The sequence below is a fragment of the Zootoca vivipara genome, chromosome 3, assembly GCF_963506605.1.
Source record: "Zootoca vivipara chromosome 3, rZooViv1.1, whole genome shotgun sequence".
Classification (NCBI taxonomy): domain Eukaryota; kingdom Metazoa; phylum Chordata; class Lepidosauria; order Squamata; family Lacertidae; genus Zootoca; species Zootoca vivipara.
Window position 1 is genome coordinate 52275894 of NC_083278.1, and position 26383 is coordinate 52302276.

Consider the following 26383-nt stretch of genomic DNA (forward strand, 5'->3'; position numbering starts at 1 on the left):
AAATCTATAGTTCACAAATTTAATGGAAAGTGTACTTGTTGTTGTTGTTTAGTCGTTTAGTCGTGTCCGAGCAATTCCAGGAAAAAAAACCTGTCTAAACGAACACAAGGTTACTAATAAAAGCTTTTTTGACTTTCATTAGTGCTTGACCAAATACTACTCTGCTTTAGGGGGGAAACATATATATCAGCCATAGGTGCTAGCTCCAGGGGGCAGAGGCCTAGCGCGGAACAACACTGTGTGCCATCACACAGGACACTGCATTGGGCCCCCTCAATGTTCTTTGTAGGGTGGGCCTGTAATAGCACTCTTAATCTTCGTCACATTCAGCATAAGTTAATTATATGTGTTCACCTGCCCTCCTGATGTTTTCCTCTGAGTCAGGAATGAGACATAGATATAAGCCAGGACAATTTTCAATATGGCTGCATCAGAGGAAAAGGACACAGTAAATCACACTCCATCAGATCAGCTGGGACTAACTGCTATTTTGCCTCCTCCTGTCTCATAACTGTATCTGCTATGGCCATTCCAGCTAGATAAGATCTAGTATGTTACTTTAAGAATTGGTTTGGTTTTCTCTTCCTTCACCATTATTTTTCTCTTTTGTATTGTGTCTATCCGACTGCAAGTCTGGACTTACTTGTTTTTAAATTTACTGTATTTACAGCAATCAGATTTTTCAAAGCTTGTTACAAATTAATACATTATTTATTATTTATTATTATTTATTATTATTATTATTATTATTATTAAAATCCTCTGTGTGTTTTTCCTACCCTCTACTGTCAAGTTCACCAATAGCCTCAAACACCACGTATCCTACATCTCTGATATATGCTGAACACCATTCGCCAGCCTCGCGTGATAGATCTGGTGCTGGATGACCACTTTAGACTGCAGGTATGGGTTTAAATCAGGCATCCCCAAACTTGGCCCTCCAGATGTTTTGGGACTACAACTCCCATCATCCCTAGCTAACAGGACCAGTGGTCAGGGATGGTGGGATATGTAGTCCCAAAATATCTGGAGGGCCGAGTTTGGGGGTGCCTGGTTTAAATGTTTGAATGTTCCCCACATCTTAAACAGAAACTAAAAAAACTCTCTTGCATATTCAAACTAGCACACCAGGGTTCTAGCCTACGCTTAGATAACTCATGAAATCTGGTCTCTGTTTTTATATCTTTATTTAACTTTGAGGCTGTGGAAAGTTTTTATTATTGTTTTCTTTGCATCTATATTCTTCTATTCTTCTATATTATAAACAAGAGAATACTATGTTCAAATGTTATTAAATTTCATGCCATTATTTTTTAAGGGAAGTGAAAGTGGTGAAGTTCTTATGCAGTGCAATGCTAAACATGTTTACTCAGAGGTAAGTATCACTGAACTCAACAGGGCTTGCTTCTGAGTAATTATGTACATTGGTACCTCTACTTACGAATAACTCTACTTACAAATGTTTCTACTTACGAATGGAGCTCCGTCCGCCATCTTGGATGCTGTTTAGATTTTTTCTACTTACGAATTTTTAGATAGGGTTGCTTCTACTTGCGAATTTTTTCTCCCAATGCATCCCTATGGGATTCAACTTACAATTTTTTTGACTTACGAATGTGCGTTCGGAACACATTAAATTCGTAAGTAGATGTACCACTGTATTTCCTTAGGAAAGGCATCCCTAAAACTAATTTTGAGTTCGGTGCGTCTTAACAGAAATCAACTAGGTAAGCTATAAATACATAAGGAGCTTCAGAATGAAGGATAGAGTATCAAATACTGTACAAAAACCACCTCCTCAGATAACCTATCCAAAGGTACTTAAAATTATTCGGCCTCCTGTACCAAGTTCACTAAAACAAGCTATTTCAGGCTGATTTACTGACATTAATGATTTAAAGTGTTCTGGACCCCTAGGGGAAGGGGAAGGACAAGACAGAAAACATACAGGGAGATATTTTGCGCACTGCAGCTTCTTATGTGTTTTTATGTGTCACCAATAGTAACAGCAAATCCCATTTGCAATGGCATCTGACCACAGCAATGCTACTGGGGTGAAATGTGAAACCTGGCACGTGCACACAGATTCACATCAACACACACAGATACACAAATACACCCACACCCTAGTGATTTTTTAGAAGCCTCACAGACAGTATTTTATATCATCAATCAGGAAGAGAGGTATGTAGGTACTGAGTCTCAATGTTTTATTATGTCAACAAAAGAGCATGAAAGTGGGTTGATAAACCAAACTAAGAAGCTTACAGAAAGAAGGACTGAGATTTTAAAGTACCGAATTGTTGGTAGAAATGTGAATATATATACGGTATATACTTAAGAGAAATAACTATTCTATAGGTAAATATGGAAAGTTTAAAAGAACTATTCTGGTGTTTATGCTGTTAGCAATACATGTGTCCACATACACACATTTTCCTTCAGTTTGAGCACACACTTCCATTAAAAATAAAATAAGCTGGTATAAGACTGTTATGCTCATAAACAGAGAAAGCCTGTAACACTTCCGATGCCAATGTGTTTCAGGTGAAATACATTAATTATTGTCTCCATGAAGTACCACAAAGCTAGCTCTCTCTCTCTCTCTCTCTCTCTCTCTCTCTCTCTCTGTGTGTGTGTGTGTGTGTGTGTGTGAGAGAGAGAGAGAGAGAGAGAGAGAGAGAGAGAGAGAGAGAGAGAGAGAGAGCACATTACATCTTTCTTCTAATACAGTAATGGAATTCAAGGCAGCATATCTAAGTTCTCAGCCTTCCATCCATACACTGAATAGACCAAGACCTGCTTAGTTTCAGGGCAGCTGACTGCATCTCTATATACAGGGACAGGCAGAAGGTGGAATGCCATCCATGGGTAGATTAGCAAGTGTGTATTACTCCCAATAATTTAAGAATGGCAATAGCAGAAAGGCTCCTCCCTCCCTCAAACTTGATTTCTGACACGAGGAAAGCTGTCAAGAAACTAGGGCCAAATGTTTGTATGACTGGAATGTGAGTTCAGTTCCAGTACCGAAAACTAATTCCTCAGGTGAGCATAGAATTAGTTTCCTTCTCAGAGACAAACTGTTTCTTAATTCTGAGGACATATCTGTCCCCCTAACCCACTACTGTGCAACTGATTCTGATTCTGAGTGGTAGACTTCAGGATTCTACTAAAAACAAAGCAGACTCGGCAAGCCTGAAATTTGCAAGCCTTTCACCTAAATGTAGCATGACTAACATCTGTCCTGCACTGACACTGGGCTGGTACTGAGGTAGAATTTCTGAAAATAAGGTAACATTCTGCTCCCACTTACACTAATGAATTGCTGGAACTAGTAATAACTTGCCTCCACACACTGATGAAACATTCACAGAGCATCAAGCATCTCCTTAAAATGCCAAAACCTTTCTTTCTTTCTTTTAAAGCAATTAACATAATAAACATACGAAGTGCATAAGCACTGAAAGTGCTGACCATCTATAAGCTTTGCTGCAGAGGACAAGAAAACAAGTCATAGCTGGTTTTGCCAATCTTGTTATAAAACTATGTAAATCCAATTTCAACTCAAATTTTATTAGGAGAACATTAGCTGGCATCAAGAATTCCACTGCTTTATATAGCCTAGTGTCTGGACTTGGGACAGTGTAAGAATTTTAACCCAGTGATGACTAGTGGATAATGACCCTCTGCAGTTGTAAGGGTGGCGATTATAAAGTGCTCCACACATCAAGTACTGTACTATGAACATGTCAAAACCGACACCTTATCTTATTGAAATGCCTTCAAATGAAATATCCAGCTGCCATGAGTCTCGCAGTGTCGTAGGGATCAGGTTTGAATGGGTAAACTCTGGCACAGGAGGAGAGATAGGTGGGAGGAAAGGTTAAATAGTGAAAACTTGGGCTGGAGGAGTGGGGAGACCTCCCCTTTCTGCACCAACTTCAGCTACTTTAGAAGGAGGAGCAGGGATGCCACTTCCCCTTCCTGCAGAGTAGGCTGGGGGGGGGGAGGCTTTGAGCAGCCGAGGCGAGAGATGGAACACAAGGCAACAGCGACTGAACAGGAATATACAGAATACTTAATTAATGGTTCTTGCCACTGCTAAAATTCTGATATATCACTAGAGGCACATATGCCAAACAACCCAAAGGCCTTGATATGAAACAAAAGCAGCAAAATATTTCGTTACTAGATTGCAGTCACTTTTGAATTCCATTGAGTTAAAAACACAATTATGAGGAAATCATTAAAAAGCCTGTTGTCTTTGTCCATGGAGTTTTCTTGGCAGGGATACTGGAGTGTCTTGCCAGTTCCTTCTCCAGGTGGATCACGTTTAGTCAAAACTCTCCACTATGACCTGTCCATCTTGGGTGGCCCTGCATGGCATAGCTCATAGCTTCTCTGAGTTATTCAAGCCCCTTCGCCACAACAAGGCATTGATCCATGAAGGGGGATGAAATGGAGGCAGTGAGAGATTTTACTTTCTTGGGCTCCTTGATCACTGCAGATTGTGACAGCAGTCACGAAATTAAAAGACGCCTGCTTCTTGGGAGAAAAGCAATGACAAACCTAGACAGCATCTTAAAAAGCAGAGACATCACCTTGCCTACAAAGGTCCGTATAGTTAAAGCTATGGTTTTCCCAGTAGTGATGTATGGAAGTGAGAGCTGGACCATAAAGAAGGCTGATCGCCAAAGAATTGATGCTTTTGAATTATGGTGCTGGAGGAGACTCTTGAGAGTCCCATGGACTGCTAGAAGATCAAACCTATCCATTCTTAAGGAAATCAGCCCTGGGTGCTCACTGGAAGGACAGATCGTAAAGCTGAGGCTCCAATACTTTGGCCACCTCATGAGAAGAGAAGACTCCATGGAAAAGACCCTGATGTTGGGAAAGATTGAGGGCACAAGGAGAAGGGGACGACAGAGGACGAGATGGTTGGACAGTGTTCTCGAAGCTACGAACATGAGTTTGACCAAACTGCAGGAGGCACTGTAAGACAGGAGTGCCTGGCGTGCTCTGGTCCATGGGGTCACGAAGAGTCGGACACGACTAAACAACAACAACAACAACATAAAGAAGCATAAAGAGCATAAAGTCAGAAGAGGCTGTTAATGAGAAGACATGCAGAATGGAAAGAAGCAATGAATTTAAAGTATTGTTTTTTAAAAAAATATTTCCCTGTAGGCCTCCAATCAAATAATCACATTTCTGTGTCTTTTTCCGTTCCCGTAATACAGCTCCATACATAAAGTACAGAGAAGAGAAAACATGATATCTGCCATATATATATTAAAGTTATCAACTATTACCCTGAACTATTCACTGGTACACACAAAAGTGTGCATTTAATATCCAGAGGCAACGACAGAACACTGACAGAAACAAACCTTTATACATAAAACAAATGGGTTTAACATGCTGCTCTGTATTTCATTCATGAGAGCTTTCCCCCAGCCTGCAGAGAGTAGTAAATGTATCTGCAGACCACACAAACACGCAGCCAGCTACCATGTAATGGTTATACAGATTTTTAAATTGACAGTTATTTCTGTGCTCTTGTAAAAGTGTGTTTCTGCTGACCTTCTCTAATCTATGTTCCAAATTGCTTTCAGTGGGATGCTAATCTTTATTTAATAGCCAGAGCCCAAGGAACATGGAAACCAAAGCAAAAAATTGTTAGTCTCCTGTTGAAGAACTTAACCTTTGCTTAGTAAGAAGAGATCAGTTCTCCTTCCCTCATCTGACCCTTGCAATAAAGGCAGTCACTTTGACACTTTGGTTCAATGTATGAAATATTGCAGGAACCACCCTCAAGTGAATTTACTATTCTTGGGTATAATCAAAATTGGTCAAAATACATAATAAAATTCACATTTCCTAAGCACTTGCCCTCTGTTCTGATCTGTCAACAGAAGTTTCCACTTCTTGTTGAAATTTTTTAATAATATAAATCCCTAATATCTGAGTACTCATTGACAAGGTGTGTTAAAAGCATTCCTATTTGCTCTGACGTGTGTACTCTAAAAACTGGGCACTGGTTTTAAGACTGGAAATATTTTTTCCTCCAAAGAAACTGTAATGAACCAATATAACCCTGATCTCCTAATGAATTTAATGTCAAGTTAAGATCACAAAAACCGCAAGTTCATTAGCTGTTAAGTGCAGAAAGCCAATGGATTATCCTAAGGATTAGAGGCTTTTTCACTGGAGGGGCGTTCCAACTTCAGAAAACTGTGAAATTAATCTTGCTGCATTAGGGTACATGGAGTTGTTGTAACCGTAAACCTTCAATTACATCAACTACTCTTCCAGCAAGACGCCACCTAACTAGTCTGTTGTAGAGACAACTGTAGTGACAAATAAATATTTAGTCAACACCAGTGACATGGCTTTGTAAACACTAAACAAAGTGTAGGAAGTCCTACATGATCTAGACTTGGGAAACAAAATTAGGACATTTAATAGGACTGCCTGTTTAATATTCAGGTAATATGTGGCAAACCCTGAGTTTAAAGTAAAGTGGGATTCTACAGCTTCACATCCAAGCATTCCAGCTATTACTGGATTACTGGGCATGGGTATTAAATGTTCCTGCTCAACTAGGCTTGCTCAACCATAGCAACTATTTTAGTGGGCCTTCTGAATACATATGTTATCTATTATAACTCTCCCAGACATTGCTGGCTGCAAAATTTATTAGTGGCAAACCAAAGGATCATAGACATCACAACCCACATGCACTGAGTATTGGCGGGGGGTATTGGCGGGGGGGGGAATATACTGACGGCTGAAGAGCTCTGCTTGATGAGACATCAAGCCAAATGAGTGGCTGAGACTTTTGTGCTCACCTAGGTAAAGGTACCCCTGACCATGAGGTCCAGTCGCAGACAACTCTGGGGTTGCATGCTCATCTCTCTCTATAGGCCGAGGAAGCCAGCGTTTGTCCGTAGACAGCTTCCGGGTCATGTGGCCAGCATGACTAAGCCACTTCTGGCGAACCAGAGCAGTGCACGGAAACGCCGTTTGCCTTCCCACCAGAGTGGTACCTATTTATCTACTTACACTCTTGACGTGCTTTCAAACTGCTAGGTGGGCAGGAGCAGGGACCAAGCAACTGGAGCTCACCCTGTCACGGGGATTCCAACTGCCGACCTTCCGATCGGCAAACCCTAGGCTCTGTGGTTTATAACACAGCACCACCCACGTCCCTTTATTTGTTCTCACCTACTTCCACTCAAAGAGAGCATTTATCAGAAGGGCAAGTTTGACAAGAGGGTTTTTTGGGATGCTTTCAATGACAAAAGTGTAAACCCAATTTTCATGGGGACCTTAGGCACATGCTAAATATCCTGCACTGAACTTTATTGTGGTATAAGGAATTTGTTAGTCTTTAAGGTGCCACAACTCAGTTTTTACTTAACTCAGTGGGACCTTAAAGTACTTAACTTCGGCTGAGTCATGCCCCAAATTTGAGGCCCTTATTGTCCATGCCTCACACCAAGTATATGGAGAAGAACAAATCTATGTTCTTCTCCATATAGAAGATTTCCCAAGAGGCACAAATGTCCAACCCAACCTGATCAATCTCTATGTTTTCAACATCTCCCACTAAACTATCAATATTTGATTAGGCTTATAGCAAGTCCAATTATTTTCTATTTCTCTTCTATGGCTTAAAAAATGCCTTGGTAGCCTTAAATATGATACGGAGACATACATTTGTATAATTCTCTTTAATACTCCGTTGCTTAGCAACACTTAAAAGCAATGCAAGAAATGGGAGGCATCTATAAATTCAATCCAATCCAAAATGAGCAGGTTGGTCTACAAAGACATTTTTGATTTACAGCCAGCTCGTTTTCCAACTAATTGCAGTCTTCTGTTACAGAATCCTAGAGACTTGCGGTCTCCAACCTAAAAATCAATACAATATGCTGCCAGGAGAATCGTCTCCTGAACCAAGTGCATTAGCTGGAAGGAAGAAATCTGGCTACAAGCTTTTTGCTTTTCTCCATGGAATTCCACCCTACATCATGACACTCTGCTTTCCTACTCTCACATCATTCAGCTGCCTTCTTACCATCTTACCTTGCTACTATCATTCAAACTATACCGGCCAATTACAGTTTGGGCACTTAATGCCACTAGATAACTAACATATTATGTAACCACTAGTAGATCAATATACCCTTTGAACAGATCAGATAAACTTTTATTAGGGAAACTTCCTACCAGCTACCTCAAATCATCCTGTAAACCCCAAAGAAAATATTTCTGCATCTTAAGACATATGTTGCTTCCTTTGCAGGATTCCTCTTCGTTCAGGACCTCAGATTTCCACAGGCAACACAACATCCTTGCAAAATATTTGCTGAAAATATTCCCAACTCAGATAAATGATCTTTTATCATGCTATTTACACCTAATGGCAAAATGTGAAGACCCAATCTGCTAGCAAAGGACATTACTTGTATTTTAAGAGTATCCGTACCATTATATAAAAACCAAAGTTTCTTGTAATTTTTAAGCACATGAAATACTGACAAGATACTTGATAGAAACAAACTTTTTTCCATTAGCACAGTAACTGTTGGCACGCCTCTCTGCAACTTTTGCTTTCACAAGGGAAGGGAGCGACTTAAGCTTCACTTCCTTTCCTGGCAGTTTAAACACTGCTTACATTGTTTTACCATTTCCATAGGAAAACGAAGCTCAAGCAAGACCCAATTCATGGTCTGGGAGTACTTGAGGCTGAAGTACACTGTTGAACCTAAGCAGGTGTGATCAGAATTTTGGATGGGGAACCAGACTACTGGATGCCCCCTGTAGGAGCAGGAATTAGTACATTTCAAAAATCAAATAAGAAAACAAATATCAAGCAACAAACTTAAATGAAATCTTTTCCACATCTGGCCATCAAGTGCAGATCATATAGTGTACCCCGGCATTTTTAAAAATGTAAGCAAGAACAAGTGAGCAAACTGTAGTATGCACAAGAACAGAACTACAGTACTAGATGTGCCAAGCCCTTGCTATGCAAGCACAGTGAGGAAACACAAAACACATAGCATAAGCATGCTTCCCATACATATTGTGCCAAGTTAGGAGCAGTAGTCTATCCACGCACTCATCACCAAAGGCTGCCTTCTGAGCTGTGCAAACATCAAAACTGAACATCAGAGGTTGTTGGAAGCAGACAAGAGATCATGGGGAAGGAAGAAGGGAAAACAGCACTGCACTCTGCCCACTGTATCCTGAAAGGCATCACTGCAATGGCACAAGGGGCTGGGAGGCAACAACAATAGCTCCCATACAATAGTGACTCATTTCTCAACTTGGGCTGCCACAGAACCTGTGAGGAGACAGAGGATTCAGCTGAAAGCTTACCGCCTTTTATTCAATGGGTCCTATGCCCCCTCGCAGACTCTATGCTAGTTCAAGAGATGTAAGCATACAAGAAATATCAAGGCTGTGTACACTGGTGTTTAATACTTGAAACTGCAGCAGCAAATGGGCTTATCAATCATTTATAAACACCCTCTAATGCAGAACATTTTATAGCCTTGCATTTTCATTCATGAATATTTAATAAATCATGCCCCACAGAGAAAGGGGTCATGTTAGGTATACAGAGGGGTTTGAGGTCATTGTTTACAAAGGGCTCGTGGACTAAACTCAAGCCAACATGGACCAGTAATCATAATGTGGTAATCTGTGAACTGCCCTGAGACCTCTGGGTTTAGGGCGGCAAATAAATTCAATTAATAATAATCCTCATGATCCTATTCATCCAATTCTTGTGAGGGTCAGGTAGATTGCACATTAAAGATACTACATACACTGCCAAGAGCAACCAAGCATTTGTGAATGAGTGTAGGTTGGGCAGAGACAATTCTCCCTTGTCTCCAGGTCATGATTTCCACATTCTACTTCCAGATTTTGACACAGTCCTCTGTGCAAGGCCATATGGATATATATAAACAAAGGTAAAATGTTCCTTATGCCACTACATACAGGAATGCTTACAAAGGAATTGTGGGAAATTAAAGTCCAGGGGCACCAGTATCATAATGAACTAGCAAGAGCTATAATGATACAGCAAACATCATAAATAAAGACTCATAATTTATGACTGGCATTTTATTTTACTGATTCCTTCCTTTCAGAACTGTTTGCTATGAAATGATACTTTCTAATAGGGCATTCTTCTTGCATAAATGAAAGAAAACACAATAGACACTGGAACTGGTGGCGTCTTGGGACAAGTCTGCTTTTATGAAAGGAGCTACTTCATTCCTTCCTTGCATATTCTGAAACTGCCAAGCAAGAGGAAGAACAGGATGGTGCAGAGAAAGAGGAGGGGTGAGAAGGGCAGCAGTGAAGAGGAAGAATTCTCCTCTCACTTAGCTGCTCTTCACACTTGAGCCATTCTTGGTATATCTGGCAATATACCCCCATGCTGCCTGAACTGTCCTGTGGGAGTGGAAAGGAAAGAGACACAGGGGGATGTGAGCAAGACAGCTCATTCCTTTTGTTCTCTTCCTCCTGAACATCGTCAATGCATTTCAGAAACAGGGGGGGGGGGACTTGATTTGCTGGGTTATGGAAATGCAGAACCACACCTGACAACATATTGGTCCACCAACAATACAACTAACAGGAGCCCATTACCTCACTTAAAATAAATGGCAATGTCCTTCTGCCTGACTCTTCTTCCTAAGCTATCTCACCCAAAGATACATTTCTAGTTGCACAAAGATTTCTCTCAGGTGTTTGGAAAGAGACAAATTAGTACACGAGTTAAAAAATACCATTTTTTTCATTAAAAGAGAATATTTATTTCCTCTGAAATCAGACATAGATGAAAGCAAAAGAGACAGCTCTTCAGCATCCATTCCTTTTTTGCAGTTTTCATTCACTTCATTTAAAAGCAGTTTACTGTCACATAGTATTTTTTTTCCTTCCATGTTGGCAGAGTAAATCTGTGTGTCTGGCTGACTGCAGAGCACATATTTATGCAACTGACATGCATGAAAAAAGCATAGTAGCAACATTTTCCCAGTTTGCTCTGTAAATCACAGCATTATTTTTGTTTGTTGCAAATATAGTTTAACATTTGACTCAGTAAAACACCATTCAGAAGGATATAATACATTTCCTACCACGTATAAATGAACGGCAGCACTCACATTAAAATTCCTATCTTCTGTTAGGTCCCATAAAACTGTTATATTTATTGGTATCTGTTATTTGAGAGTCATTCACACACACAATTCTGAGTGCTGGTTCCTGGCTTAATATTAGCAGAGAATTAGATCACTCACAATTAGGGCTGCTTCACAAATTAATTTGTACATGTAAAGCATTTTATCTGAAACTTTTTTTAAAAAAAAAACCCAACACAAACATGTTCACACAGCAGAACTGTTATTTCCACAGCTTATCTGCTGCTGACCTTTAAATATGAGTTACAAGTAAGCTTTGAGATGGAAGCAGGAAGGGACTGTGACTGCATGTGAACCACTTGCAACCACAGCCAAACAACAGTTTCCTCCTTCAAGGGCCATCTCTCAGTTTTGAGTGACTAGCAAGCTTCCTCATAGGTGAGTAGAACTATAGTATAGCATTCCCCAACCTGAGGCCAACCAGACACTGCTAACTACAACTCCCAACAGCCTGAGCCAGCATGGCCAATGATCAGGGATAATGGGAGTTGTAGTCCAAAACATCTCAAGTTAGGAAAGGCGAGTGTATTGTGCTCCTTTTACAGCAGCAGTGGGGTGTGGGGTGGGGTGTAGCCACCGTCCCAAGAGTGGTGTTTCTGTTGTTGAAGCAAGGCAAAGTAGGGGCTGCATGGTCACCCTGCCCCAGCCTGGATAGGCAGCAGCAACAGGAGGACAGCTCTGCCCCACCATATGTGCCACTATTCAGGGGTGTACCCAGGATCAAAATTAGGGGGGGGCAAGGGGAAGGGCCAAGGCACGGGAGGGGAGGGGTCACAGTGGAAATGTGGACGGGACTATGTGGCCTGCGCCTTTCAGATGTTCAGAGGAAGCGGCCCCAGGCTCGCGCTCCCCGGGCGCAGCTCCAGAGGCGCGCGGGGAGCGCGAGCCTGCGGCTGCCTCCTCCACACCTCCCAGCAGTTCCGAGGAGGCGTCCCCAGGCTCTCGCTCCCCGTGCGAAGCTCTGGAGGCGCACGGGAAGCGTAAGCCCGCTGCCGCCACGCTGCGCCCCTCAGCCCTTTGCTTCAAGGGGGGGCAACTGCCCCCCTGCCTACGCCCACGCCACTGTTACTTTATTGATAACAGGAACTGCTAGAATCTCATTTAGGAAGAGCAACACTTCTGTTAAGTATCAACGGAGGAAGGTCAAGTGGAACAAACTTAGACATAATTGATCTAAACTGAATTTGGAATCAGCCCACCTGGCCAATAATGTTCCTTTTGGATATGAGGAAACAATATACCTTTTTTATGGTTGCCTAGGGAGTATTTCTTTATATTATTGATCTACTTGCATTCATTATTTACCATGAGACATTCAAAGATGCTTGAAACAAGTACAGTTTATTTCTACAGACTGAAAACAAAAACTAAAAACAGAAAAGTCACTAAGTGCACATATGAGTCCAATTGTGGTGAAGATGCTGTAGTTCTTGTATTGGGAGACTGCCAATGGGTGGGGGGGGGAGAAGAACTATGATTTTGTTTTATGACTACAATGTTGGACAATTGCAATTTTATAGTATATGCTTTCAGGCTAAACATTTAGTTGTATTCCTGGCCAGAGATTTGGGGAAAGAATCTCTCTCAGCTGTTATAATTGTTACTTGTTTTTGTTTCGTCTATCCTCTCCCACCCTAGTGAGTTGGATTTTTCAGTTGTAATAAATTCTTTTGAATTGACAAGGCAGCAAACACTCCCATAAGCATTCGTGGAATTTTGAATAGGCAAAAACTTTTTGGATACTTACTAAGCAACAAGAGGCAATACTCTTAGTTACTGCACATGTAACTTCACTTACAGCAAAATCTGTACTTTCATCCTAATAAGAAAGGAGAGGAAATTCTCTCCAACAATGCTGAAAATCTTAAGAAATGTAGGAAAGGCATCAAACTACAAAGAGCTTTATAGGTCAAGTAAGAAGAGTATCATCAGAGTCATACGGTAGATGGCAATCCAATGACACTTACATGGAAATAACTCTGATGGAAAATAGTGGTACTTGATTTCAAATAATGATGCACTGGACTGTGGAGTCAGATAGATAAATATGTGATTATACAATATCTCAAATTCTACAGTAATTGGCAACAGTCTTTGGGCTTGTCATAAAAAGAAAGACATAAAGAAAAGCATTTTTTCTGTGACACAGACACCTTGGTGGTCTAGAATAGTTCACAACTCTGATTTTGCTAGTTTCTGCCAATCTATTCATCAAATAATCTGGGCATGTACCCTGTATGTAATCATTTATCAAGTCTACATACCAGTTTGCTAGAGGGAATAACATTAAAGCATATCTATGCGAAGACATATTGCAAAGCAAAGGCTTCGTTTTAAACATTGATAATTAAGAATAGGAAAGGACAATAAAAATCAGACTAGCTCAGTGCTGAAGCTGACAGGAACTTCATTATATTTATTAAGCTTGGAAAATGCAATTTCCTTTCCTTGCATCTTTGCAATGATCAAAGTTGCCAGGTTGCTCAACAGCATTTTTCTACCATCAGTTATGTAAGACCTGCCTTCTCAGCATTGCAACTGAGAATAGGCTAAGGACCAGCTTGAAAATAAAGTTCTTCTTGGCAGCCTATCTAGATTTCATCATGAATTATGCTGCATCCTAATATTTTCTTTTTAAAAGAGTCTTGCCTAAAGTCTAGCCAGTACTGACAAAAATGCAATCCAATGAGTTCAGAGTGAGGTTCCTGTTTTGCTTTGTAAAATTTTCCTCTTCCCTTGAAAAACAGCCTCGTGCATGAATTTCAGACAGGAAAACAGCAAGATGATTTAGAACAACAGTGTGAAAACAATGTAGATAAGTGACATCAGCAGATCCAATAACATGTCTTTTATTTCCAATAAATACAGGGCAAGTAAAAGCAGAACAAAGGGAGTGCTAACAAATAAAAGTAGGTACAACAATTTTATCAGCTAGAGCCATGTAGCCCAGCCTTGTATTTAGCAACCCGCCTGATGACCAAGGGCAACCAAGAATTTGATGTAGGCACATGAGCAGGCTGGCAAAGGAGGGATTGCTCCACCATCAGTCCACAGAAGAAGTAAACAAATTGAAAGCCAGATCTAGGAAGAGCCATAACTGGGGAACCAGGCAGAGCTGGACACAGGCACTACTCCCCTATGCAAATGTAAGTTTTTCTGTTGCTATGTGTTCTTCCAAATTAACATTTTTATTGATTTTTACTCATTTAGGTATGGTGGAAGGGGAAAACAAACACTCTTGAACATCAGCATCTCATGAAGGATATGCTCAGGAGGTCTTACATATTTAACATACGGTAAGTTACCTTTGACCAAATAAGAAAAAAGGCTGCAATTGTATGAGCACTTACTTGTGAATAAGTCCCACTGAATATGGTGGGAATTACTTCTGAATAAACATGCATCTCTCACATCAACAGAAAAAGACAGTTAACTTGTTCTCTGAACAAGTTACGTGCTTCTCTGTATTTTATATAAACTCCGTCTCAATGTTTCAAGACCACCTCTTGCCTCTGCATTCCATGAAAGCATCAATGCCTTATATTAAGCATCTCTACTCACCTTCCACACTATCAGAACAGGAGGTTCCGATACCAGTGTCCCCACTGTCAGAAGCTATGCTGTGTCTTCTCAGGTGGGTACTCCGACCGCTCGATGAACCAGTTGTGGCTTGCCACAGTGGATCAGGACCAGGTAACCATCCCGACGGAGAATACTCTGTGCCTGCCAAGAAAAAAAGTATATTTATTCAAAGTCATCACCACAGTTCAACAACAAACTGGATTTTAAAGATAACATCTACATATGTAAAATTAGGAAACACCAAAACCTGTAGCATTTTTTTCTACAGTAATCTAATGATGTAGTTTATCACAGAAGTTGCACATGAGTGCATTCAAACAAATGACAGTCTCTTGTTAAGATATGGTATCATTCAGTTACTACAGTGTATAGTTGTTGTTTATTCTCAACCTAGCTTTGCTCAAGGCTCAGAAGATATTGCAAAATACAGTTTATTTTTTGCTACACATTTCTTTGCAAGGAAGGTTTTTGAGAGGTAAGCTGGGAGTCATCATACATTCTGATACACAGAAAATGTCGCTCAGGATTCTAAAAAGCTGGTTTTCCCTAGTTTTAATTTTACTTAAAATTACCCTTAAGAGAAGTGTAATTAATATTATATAAGAGCTCGACACCAAACCACAATGTCCTCAAAAGGGTTTTCAACAGCTTCCTTCCAGCAGACAAAGTTCCATTTGTCTGACACAAAAGACCCTTGGCTAGAGGGCAACTTTTAGCAACCACTTCAACCAAAGACACTAAACAACTGCATGCTATCTGATAGAACAGAAATACAGTAAATATAGTTCAGCTCAAGTCATCAATGAATTTCATGACCTTACAGCATGTCACAAGCCATCTATTCAGGTCAGATCCTGAATGAAAAGCCTTAAAAGCCATGAATAAATTCATCATATTAGTTGTGACACAGTGAGGCCAACCTTCACTAAGTGCAAGATGCACCCAATTCCAAAAAGTCAATTAATTAAATAAAATCACAATTTAACAATCAGCTAAAGGGGAACCTTGAATAATGCCAGATGAACACCTGCATGCACACTCACACTGATAGACACTCATTGTGATTTACTACATCATAACTAAACAGAGCAAAGCAGCAGAAACCACACTTTAAATTCACTTAATAAGGCACTTGTACTTCGTGCCAACCACATCTATTCAGGTTCCTTGATTCCTATCCTCTATACTGCTGTCGCTACTTATTACATCTTTACCCTTTCAACTCAGTTTGTGGATTCCAGTCTATGGAAGGATAGACGTTTCCACTCAAGCTGCCCCCTCTTCTATGTCTGCATACAGCCAATCAGCTATGCTGGTGCTACTGCTAACACACACTTCAGATACAGTAATAAGCTCTTTTAGTAAATTACAAATGACATGCAGTGTGGCAGGACAAACCTGACCCACTTGCATTGCAGAGGAAGCTCATACCTTGCTTCAAGTATTCATGTGTGCATGTCTGTGGTGCTCAAATTTTAAAAAGAACTACAGAACGTAATTTTGCCAATTGGTATGCACCAATCCCATCCGAGTTTTGCTAATTCCCATCCCACTTCAAAGCGCTTGCCTTTACAATGCAAATATCAAATGTATGTAAAAGTCAGGGGACTGAGCCAAGTATAACATGGGCAGATGATGCACAAGCATGTCCATTATGTCCTGCCAGGTTGCCCTCGTTATCCTGCTGTTCCTTCTTCATTTTTGCCAATCAGAACAGACTGCCAGGCCTATCTAGCTTGTGAGGAGCGGGAGAATAGTAGAGCAATACATATGGATGACAGGAGACATTGGAGCAAATCATGCAACCTGTGCCAAGGCTTGAAATGGGCAGGTTCCCATTTTTCTTAAAGGATCAGGAAATTACAACTACAATTTTAGTTGCATGTAAAATGGACTCTGTGATTACCAAGGAATTGTATTATTTCCCTAAGTACTATTAAATCAAAATAAGGACGCAAAACTTTTTTTACCAGCAAGTGTAGTAAAATGATGGCACGGAAAACTTTCATTCTAAAGTAAACCAACATTCACTGAGACAGACATTCTGCACATTAGCATTTACAAAACAAAATTCATTACGCACGACAGTCAGAGGAGACCGCTTTGAGGCAGCAGCTACACTTAATTATAGCAGAAAATATGGATTTTATGCAACTACACATAAAGCAAAATCTGGTAAAATTTTAGACACGCAGGAGCGGAGAAGAGAATCACGCAGAAGATTGCCTCTTTAAATTTTATTGATGCCCTGAATCCTGCAGACTTACAAAATTATTAATTATCATCATCATCATCTGCCCTTTGCCATGAAATCTCAAGATGGGTAACAACAATTTAAAAATAAAATACTGAAATAATTTAAAACAAATGATAGTTAAACAAATAGGTCAGGTCTTGAAATACAGACCTTGGGTATCAAAGACCAGGGTAAATTCAACATAGGACAAAAACTACTTACTAAAGGTGAAAGACACACCTCAGTGGGAAGGAAATTCCATAGCTTAAGGGCTGACAAAGAGAATGCTCTCTCCCGGAACACCACCACCCAGAACTTGAGGGCAATGGAACTACCAAGAGTGCATAATGTACCGGTATGTATACTCCACTGTTACAGTTAAGCAGTATAAAATCCTTCAATGTTGTCCTGTAGAAGATCAAAATGATGTAAGGGGAGGAAATCACAATATATAGCTGGTAGACAAGATATAAGAATATAAACCTTGGATTTCCATCTTCCAGATTTGAGGACTGGCATAACAACTCCATTAGGGTAGTATTTATAATATGATAGCTATAAAAAAGGTAAAGGTAAAGGACCCCTGACAGTTAAGTCCAGTTGCAGACAACTCTGAGGTTGCAGCGCTCATCTCGCTTTACAGGCCGAGGGAGCTGGCATTTGTCCACAGATAGATACAGTAGATAGATATAGATATAGATATATAGATACACAGTGGTACCTCTACTTATGAATGACTTGACTTACGAATGTTTCTACTTACGAATGGAGCTCCGTCTGCCATCTTGGATGCGGTTTAGATAGGATTTTTTCTACTTACGAATTTTTAGATAGGGTTGCTTCTACAGTACTTACGAATTTTTTCTCCCAATGCATTCCTATGGGATTCGACTTACAAATTTTTTCGACTTATGAATGTGCGTTCGGAACACACTAAATTCGTAAGTAGAGGTACCACTGTATACACACAAAGACACACATACTATTGGTAGTATTAATTTACTGTCCTACTTGGGAAATACCTTCTGCACTGACTGCATCTTATACTGTAATTCTAAATTCATAGTAAGAGTCTCTAACAGCTGGTGAAATAGCTGACTTATACTTTTTTACGGGACAATTACTTATCTTCAATGGATCAGCAGTAGGCCACAACAATTTCCAAAACATAAAAATACATAAAATGGGACTTCACTCAATTAATGATATTCAATGTAAGCAAGAAGAGAAAGAACACAGGGGTATTCTGAGAACCAGGCAGAGCTGTGTAGGTATACTGTATACACAGACGCACACAAGAATGGAAGGAAGAGGAAGGTAAGTAAAAGTTTCTCTTTGAACTTTTGACTCAAGCAGTCGTCATCATTTCCGTAGTGGCACATGGCTGCTGCATAGTATGTTACAGCCCTAGAGGGCTTCAACTGTAATTAGAATGAGACAAGTGAGACAAGACAGCCTATTAACCATGGGTAGGCAAACTAAGGCCCGGGGGCCGAATCCGGCCAATCCCCTTCTAAATCCGGTCCGCAGATGGTCCTGGAATCAGCGTGTTTTTACATGAGTAGAATGTGTCCTTTTATTTAAAATGTATCTCTGGGTTATTTGTGGGGCCTGCCTTGTGTATTTACATGAGTAGAATGTGTAAAACTAGCTGGCCTGGACACGTGCTGCTGTGCCTGACTCATGGTCCTTGTTTCCCAGGAAGGGGGGGGTGTCCGTCCGTCCCTGGACTATGTGTCGTCGTCCCCGTTGTTGTGTCTTATCCCTGTGATTCCTCCCATCCTGTCGTGACCCATGAGGTATCCCGTCCCCCTCCCCCCACCCCCGGGTCATCCCTGTGACTCCCCCCACCCTGGCTCAACCCATGACCTATTCGGGGCCCTCCTCCCCCCACCCCCCCACCCAGGGCTCCACTCAGCCTAGTCTGTAAAGTAGAGCTGAGACCTAGTCTGTAGGCTGTAAAGTAGAGCCGAGGTCTAGTCATAGAATCATAGAGTTGGAAGAGACCACAAGGGCCATCCAGTCCAACCCACTGCCCAGCAGGAAACACCATCAAAGCATTCTTGACATATGCCTGTCAAAACTCTGCTTAAAGACCTCCAAAGAAGGAGACTCCACCACACTCCTTGGTAGCAAATTCTGTAGGCCTTGGCTCGGCCTAGTATGTAAATGTGAGCCGAGGCCTCCGCCCTGTATCTCCATTCCTTGGCCCCGACCCTTGGAAAAGGAACTGTCAGCTTCTAGGTTCTATTTCCCAGTATGCACTTTTGGGTGAGTTGTGTGTTCTGAAACACGGGTTTGGGGTTTTTTACATGGCTCAGGTGTGACATCTGTGTACGGAAAGTGTCTTAGGTTATTCTCCTATTCGTATGTGGCGTTGTGTCCAAATTTCAATGCTATCAAGCGGTGGACAGTAGACGGCCCCCTGCTGAAAAAGTTTACTGACCCCTGCTATAAACAATCTACTTTAGCACAATGAGAGGTTCTTAAAGCTCATGTTTTCATTCAAGTGCATTTGTGTAACACATAAAACCAACATGGATATCAACTAACAAACTTTCAGGGTCTTTGTGGATTTCATTTTAATCAGGGACTTTGGAAACCTGCATGACTCAAATTGCACAGAATATGGCAACTAAAATTTATTCCTTTGCATACAACCCTAAGAATCTTAGTTTCCATCTTAATGTTGCAAGTCTCTTGCCTACATATCACCTGATCAGGCAGGCAATATAAAAAAGGGAATGACCATTTTTCCTTTAATAGGAATTCCAGTTATCAGAGAAAGGTCCATTTGCTAAGTGCAACCAGCGGCCATTTCTCATGGCAAAATCACATTTTCTTGGCCTTAAAATCTATTTTCTTCCTTTACACGCAGACAAATTGAATGAAACATTCCAAATTCTGGAAAACAAAAAATCCTCACAGAAACCATATGTGAAATTGTACAAATTGTATGGACTGTGTAAAGCTCATTTATTCTAGTTATTACACTTGCAGAACCAAATCCTAGTATTAAAAAATTGGACGAGGGGAGTTTAGAGCTGAGTTGTACAGCCCTGCTGATTAGCTATTTTGCTCCTATAAAGTCTGTTAATACACAGCAGAAACAGAAAACTGAGCTACAGATGTTTCTTATTTCGACTTTGGCACGCAAATGCAATGCATTAGCTCATGCCTTCTATTGCTGGCTCACCTCCCCATCCTCCTAGCCAATGCACTCTTCACCTATAGTAACTATTCCTCTTTTACACTCTCTGTTCAACCAAATTATTCCATCTGGGGAGATTTCATTTTTAAAAAACAGCCAGAGAATAGTAGGTTTACATTGCTTTATTCTAAGCTGTTTTCAGATCAGAGTTTTACACTGGTTTGCAAACAATTTTACTGCTTATAATCAAAATACAGTCCTCTCATGAGTTATGCAGCAAACACCCAAAAAAAGTTTTTTTTAAAAAAGAGAAATGTAACTAACAACAGTCGAGCCTGCTCTGCATAATGAAAGGACCGTAGAACGGAAGGCCACACAGTAAAGCAGAGGTGCAGGTTTGTAACAGCCAGGCTTAGGGTGGAATACCAGGGATATCTGTTGCCATATTCCTGCAACCACTTGGAAACTAAACATCATTTGTTGTACAAAAATGCATTTTACATTGTCATTAAAAATAGCATTTAATGCTGCCAAATTTCCAATGGAATTTTTTTTTATTTTTGCTATACAGTGGAACCTCGGTTTATGAACACCTCGGTTTATGAATTTTCGGTTTATGAACGCCGCGGACCCATCTGGAACGGATTAATTCACTTTCCATTACTTTTAATGGAAAAGTTCGCTTCAGTTTATGAACGCTTCAGTTTATGAACAGACTTCCGGAACCAATTACACCCATGTTTCAGTTTATGAACGCTTCAGTTTAAGTACTTCGCGGACCCGTCTGGAACGGATTATTCCACTTTTCATTACTTTCAATGGAAAAGTTCGCTTCAGTTTATGAACGGTTACTCCGCGGACCGTCTGGAACGGATTAATCCACTTTCCATTACTTTCAATGGGAAAGTTCGCTTCAGTTTATGAACGCTTCAGTTTATGAACAGACTTCCGGAACCAATTGTGTTCATAAACCGAGGTACCACTGTACAGCCGTACCTTGGATCCTACCTTGCGACTGGAACGTTTTGGCTATCGAATGCTGCAAACCCAGAAGTGAGTGTTCTGGGTTACGAATGTTCTTTGCAACCCGAACATCCGACACGGCTTCTGATTGAGTACAGGAAGCTCCTGCAGCCAATCAGAAGTCTTTTTTAATTAACAGTGAAAGAAAACTTAAGGCAAGAGGGAGCAGATTTATGTACTTATGTACAAGGTAATTATGGGAAAATTCAGCAACGGGCTCTGGAGATAGCCCTTCATGACTTCACTTGACAAGGTCCTCTAGCCAGTGACAAAAATGGGAAATGTTTGCACCTTTGTTCATGGGGATGCAGCTGAAGTTTAGACAACCAGTATATGTAAGACACATCAGTTTCCAACAGAAGCAAACACAGCAGTAGTACAATGGGTCAAACAGTGGCCAAAAGGAAGCAACCTCCATGCTACTACTGGTGGAGAGATTGCTCCTTCCAGTCATTGCTCAGCATCAGTCTCTTCCTATACATCACACTGCCTAGCCACTGCTTTTCAGTTTCCATTGCCTACAGAGGCACACAAAGCTTCCTTTTGGTAAGGAAGAAAGACATGCATAACAACCCCTGTCTTTCAGTATAACAATGAGCAACTTGCAGAAATGTAGTGTAGAAGGCAAGGTAAGATTGACAAAGAGGCAGTCCTGATTCCTACCAGACAAACCCAAAGCTTGAGCACCATGGCCTACTGTGGAGCAGGCAGTAGTAAATAAAAATACTGTATGATGTGTGCAACTCCTGTTTCATTTTTATTTCAAACCCTTTATTATAGAGCCACATGCCCTGCTATTCCAGGCCATATTTCTGATACAGTCATAGCTCGTGTTGCGTCCGCTGCGGGTTGCGTTTTTCCAGGTTGCAAACGCGGCAGACCCAGAAGTGTTTCGCCATGTGCGCATGCGCAGAAGCGTTCTGCATGCTTCGCACATGAGCAGAAGCACTCTATCGCACTTTCGCGCATGCATAAAAGCGCCGCTCGGGTTGCAGACTTTTCAGGGTGCAAATGGCACCCTGGAACGGATCGGGTCTGCAACGCGAGGTACCACTGTACGATGAAATTGTTTTTATAAAACTATTTTATTGAATCTTCATGAGTTAAGGACAAGTCCGAAAGTACTAGCATTAGTACTGCAGCCTTCTTTAATTTTATTTTTACTGTCAATTTCAAATATAGGTTTTCCGCAGGTAATGTATGAGAACAAGAAGGGTTTTTTCCACAGGCTGCAATGCTATTTCTGAAACTACATAAATTTCTCTAAAGCATGGGTAGGCAAACTAAGGCCCGGGGGCCCCGGATCCGGCCCAATCACCTTCTAAATCGGGCCCGCAGACAGTCCGGGAATCAGCGTGTTTTTACATGAGTAAAATGTGTCCTTTTATTTAAAATGCATCTCTGGGTTATTTGTGGGGCATAGGAATACGTTCATCCCCCCCAAAAAATATATATAGTCCGGCCCCCCACAAGGTCTGAGGGACAGTGGACCGGCCCCCTGCTGAAAAAGTTTGCTGACCCCTGCTCTAGAGACCCCGGTCTCCCTATGCTCCCCTGTGAGAGAAGGGAGGAAGTTTGATTCCCCCCCCCCACTTTATATGTTCATAGGTAAAAAGGTAAAGGGACCCCTGACCATTAGGTCCAGTCGTGACCGACTCTGGGGTTGCGCGCTCATCTTGCATTATTGGCTGAGGGAGCCGGCGTATAGCTTCCAGGTCATGTGGCCAGCATGACAAAGCCGCTTCTGGCAAACCAGAGCAGCACACGGAAACGCCGTTTACCTTCCCGCTGTAGCGGTTCCTATTTATCTACTTGCATTTTGACGTGCTTTCGAACTGCTAGGTTGGCAGGAGCTGGGACCAAGCAACAGGAGCTCACCCCATCACAGGGATTCGAACCGCCAACCTTCTGATCAGCAAGCCCTAGGCTCAGTGGTTTAACCCACAGCGCCACCTGGGTCCCATATGTTCATAGGTATTTTATTTATTAAATCTCTTTTCCACACTTCCTCCCAAAGGACCCCAGCTTATATATATATAAGCTTAGAAGAGGAAACAAATTGAACTACCTTCATCACTATATTCTTCTGACATCTTTTGCAGAATGGTCACTATTACTCCCATTTTACAAGTAGGCACCTGAAGCTGCAAGACAGTGATTCTCTCAGGGCCACCCTGCTCAGCCATGTACTTAACAGGGAGCTGAACCCTGAAACAAAAATAAAATTTAAAATGTAGTAATCTTGCATATTCAACAAATGTAAGTATCATTCTCTATTTAGGCCAAGCTTACTTTAAAAAAAACAACAACCCCAAAGTGTTTTCAACTTCTAGCTACAGTAAAAACTACAACTGTCAGAAAATTCTGTTTAAAATGTCTTCTGTTGTCATTCTCAGCTCATGTAACAGAAATTTCAGAGTGCATATGTCACTACATAGCAGTCATTCATTTCTCCTCAAACAAATAGATCGAACCAGGAGAGCTGACCCAGTACCACAAATTAGAAAGCACACCATGCAGGAGAATCATAGTGTGAAGTTAGGTGTACAGTGGTACCTCGGGTTACAGACTCCGCTAACCCGGAAGTAGTACCTCGGGTTAAGAACTTTACCTCAGAATGAGAACAGAAATTGCACACCAGTGGCACAATGACAGGCCCCATTAGCTAAAGTCGTACCTCAGGTTAAGAACGGTTTCAGGTTAAGAACGGAACTCCGGAATGAATTAAGTTCGTAACCAGAGGTACCACTGTAAACAAAATGATTCCCCCGCCCCCAAGTCTGTAACATGTTCTTCTGAAGCCTAAGAATATTTGCTGCTTGGCAACTGGAAGCTTGGAAAGAATCAAAGAGCAAATTTCTATTAAATGTTTCTCACATACATGGAACAATCTTTTCGCCTAAATCCCAACAAAGAAACTATATGCAAGCAGTCCTTGGGCTATTCACATTCATACAATGATTGCCCAAAGACAGAAAAAGACATGTTGCATGAACAGACACAAAACTACTTGTGGCAATTAAAAGTTTCAGAAAACTCAATTTATGAAAATCCTAGTTATAAATTACCAATCCCTTTGACTCACTGAAATTCTCATATTTGGACTGCAACCAAGAGATCAGAAACATTTACCTAGACACTGTTCACCATCTACTTCTGCATTTCTTCTAGTCCTAATTACAAATATAGGGACCCAGGTGGCGCTGTGGTTAAACCACTGAGCCTAGGGCTTGCCGATCAGAAGGTCGGTGGTTCGAATCCCTGTGACGGGGTGAGCTCCCGTTGCTTGGTCCCAGCTCCTGCCAACCTAGCAGTTCGAAAGCACGTCAAAATGCAAGGAGATAAATAGGAACCGCTACAGCGGGAAGGTAAACGGCATTTCCATGTGCTGCTCTGGTTTTCCAGAAGTGGCTTTGTCATGCTGGCCACATGACCTGGAAGCTATACACCGGCTCCCTCGGCCAATAATGCGAGATGAGCACGCAACCCCAGAGTCGGTCACGACTGGACCTAATGGTCAGGGGTCCCTTTACCTTTAATTACAAATATAAGCAGAGGCTTATGCGGCCATAATGAATCCAATGTGACTTTCCTGTGGCTAGCCAGAAGTTCCTAATCATGGATGCATGAGGACTATTCCTGTAATTGTGCACTAGTTAAGATAAAGGAAAACATACTGAATTGGGCTTATTAAATAAGTACAATTTAAAGTTTGTTCTTCAATAGTATGTTTTTATTTTTGTTTCTGAGCAACGAAGCTTCACTTGTTCAAAAAGTAAGCAACAAGACAGCAGCACACATTTTGCAAAAGACACACAGCAGCACCCCAATCCTAGTCACAATTATATGAGAAAAATTCACATTGCCTACAACTGAGCTTAAACAAACTGCAAAAGAACAGAAGCTTTCAGAGTGGGACTTAGTTGCTCACATAAGTTTTCAGAACACAGAATATGGACCTTTTATAAGAATGAAAATTTCTTCATATGTAAAGTTGTACAGTAAAGGATACCACTGGAATTAATAGCTTGTAAGCTCCTGAAACTCAGGTTACAAACCAAAGATGGGATTCTAAAGTTATGTGGAAGAGGCAGAACAGTTGATACTGGAGACAAGTGCAGAAGCAGCCTTCCTCCTATTATAGCTTATCAGCAACAAATGGGTTTTTCTTCAACAATAGCTGTTAAGACATCTGCCACACACATTAAACCATTTCAAGATCTTCAGGACTCCCAAGCAATTGCAGAGATTTCTCATTTGCTCAACTGGTTTACTACTGTGCACAGAATATGAAAAATGTGTATATTAAACTTAATATTATCAATGAGTATGCATAAATAAATGCTTACTCTGATAGACTCTTAAGAGTAACTTCCTTTGCCAAACAAGTGGCATGCAATTGGAAAGAGCGTAGTCTTTGTTGGTTCACATTGCACAATGAATGCCCTCTTCATTCATTACTATTTTATAACCATCCTGATTTTAATTTGCAATAAACATTTTAAGAATGCTTGTTTATCTTTTTATAGTTCTGGATTATTATGAAATCTCTTCATCTGCTCCTTACTGTAACATAACCAATTGTGTGAAGATTGCAATTTCAAATAAACTTCAGAAACCACCCATTCATTATAACAGTTAGGTGAGAATAGAGCCAGCTGTATTCTTGTTTCCTCCCTTGGTACAAAAGGTGGTGCTTCACGTGAGCCTCCATCTGTTGTGAGATTTATTTTCTCTCTTGCTTGTTCATTATCCAATTGCGCACCCATGCATATTTGTTACAGCATGCCCGAAAGCACAATCCCCAAAAGAAATTTAAAAGGTCAAATGTAAAGACAGAAAAGCCATCTCACAAAGGGACATCACAGCAACCCCATACTGTATTACAATGGAAGTGAAACAAATAGGAAGATAAGATATAGGAAGAACAGGAAGGGAGCTGCTAATAAAAGGCAGAGGTGCTATATAAGCCTTGAAAATCAAGGTCACACAAACCATAGAGATAGAAAAGGCAGTACAGCCTACTGAGTTCATCCCTGAAGGCTCTAAGCATGCCAGCGCCACTACACAGACAATTCAGAAACTCACCATTACTTCCCCTTTCAAGGACACACCCGCATCCATGGAGGCAAGTACCGCTATTGCATTCTCATCTTCAGGGCT

At 41.0% G+C, this 26383-nt stretch overlaps 1 protein-coding gene across 2 annotated transcripts in view; it reads right to left on the reverse strand.

Annotated features, from left to right (window-relative positions):
* CEP85L (centrosomal protein 85 like) overlaps positions 1-26383 on the reverse strand; it is a 100288-nt gene that overhangs the window by 67651 nt on the left and 6254 nt on the right. For both annotated transcript variants that reach the window (XM_035109172.2, XM_035109173.2), the window contains exon 2: positions 14790-14951. In XM_035109172.2, the coding sequence (XP_034965063.1) occupies positions 14790-14951 (162 nt within the window). The remainder of the gene's footprint in view (positions 1-14789; positions 14952-26383) is intronic.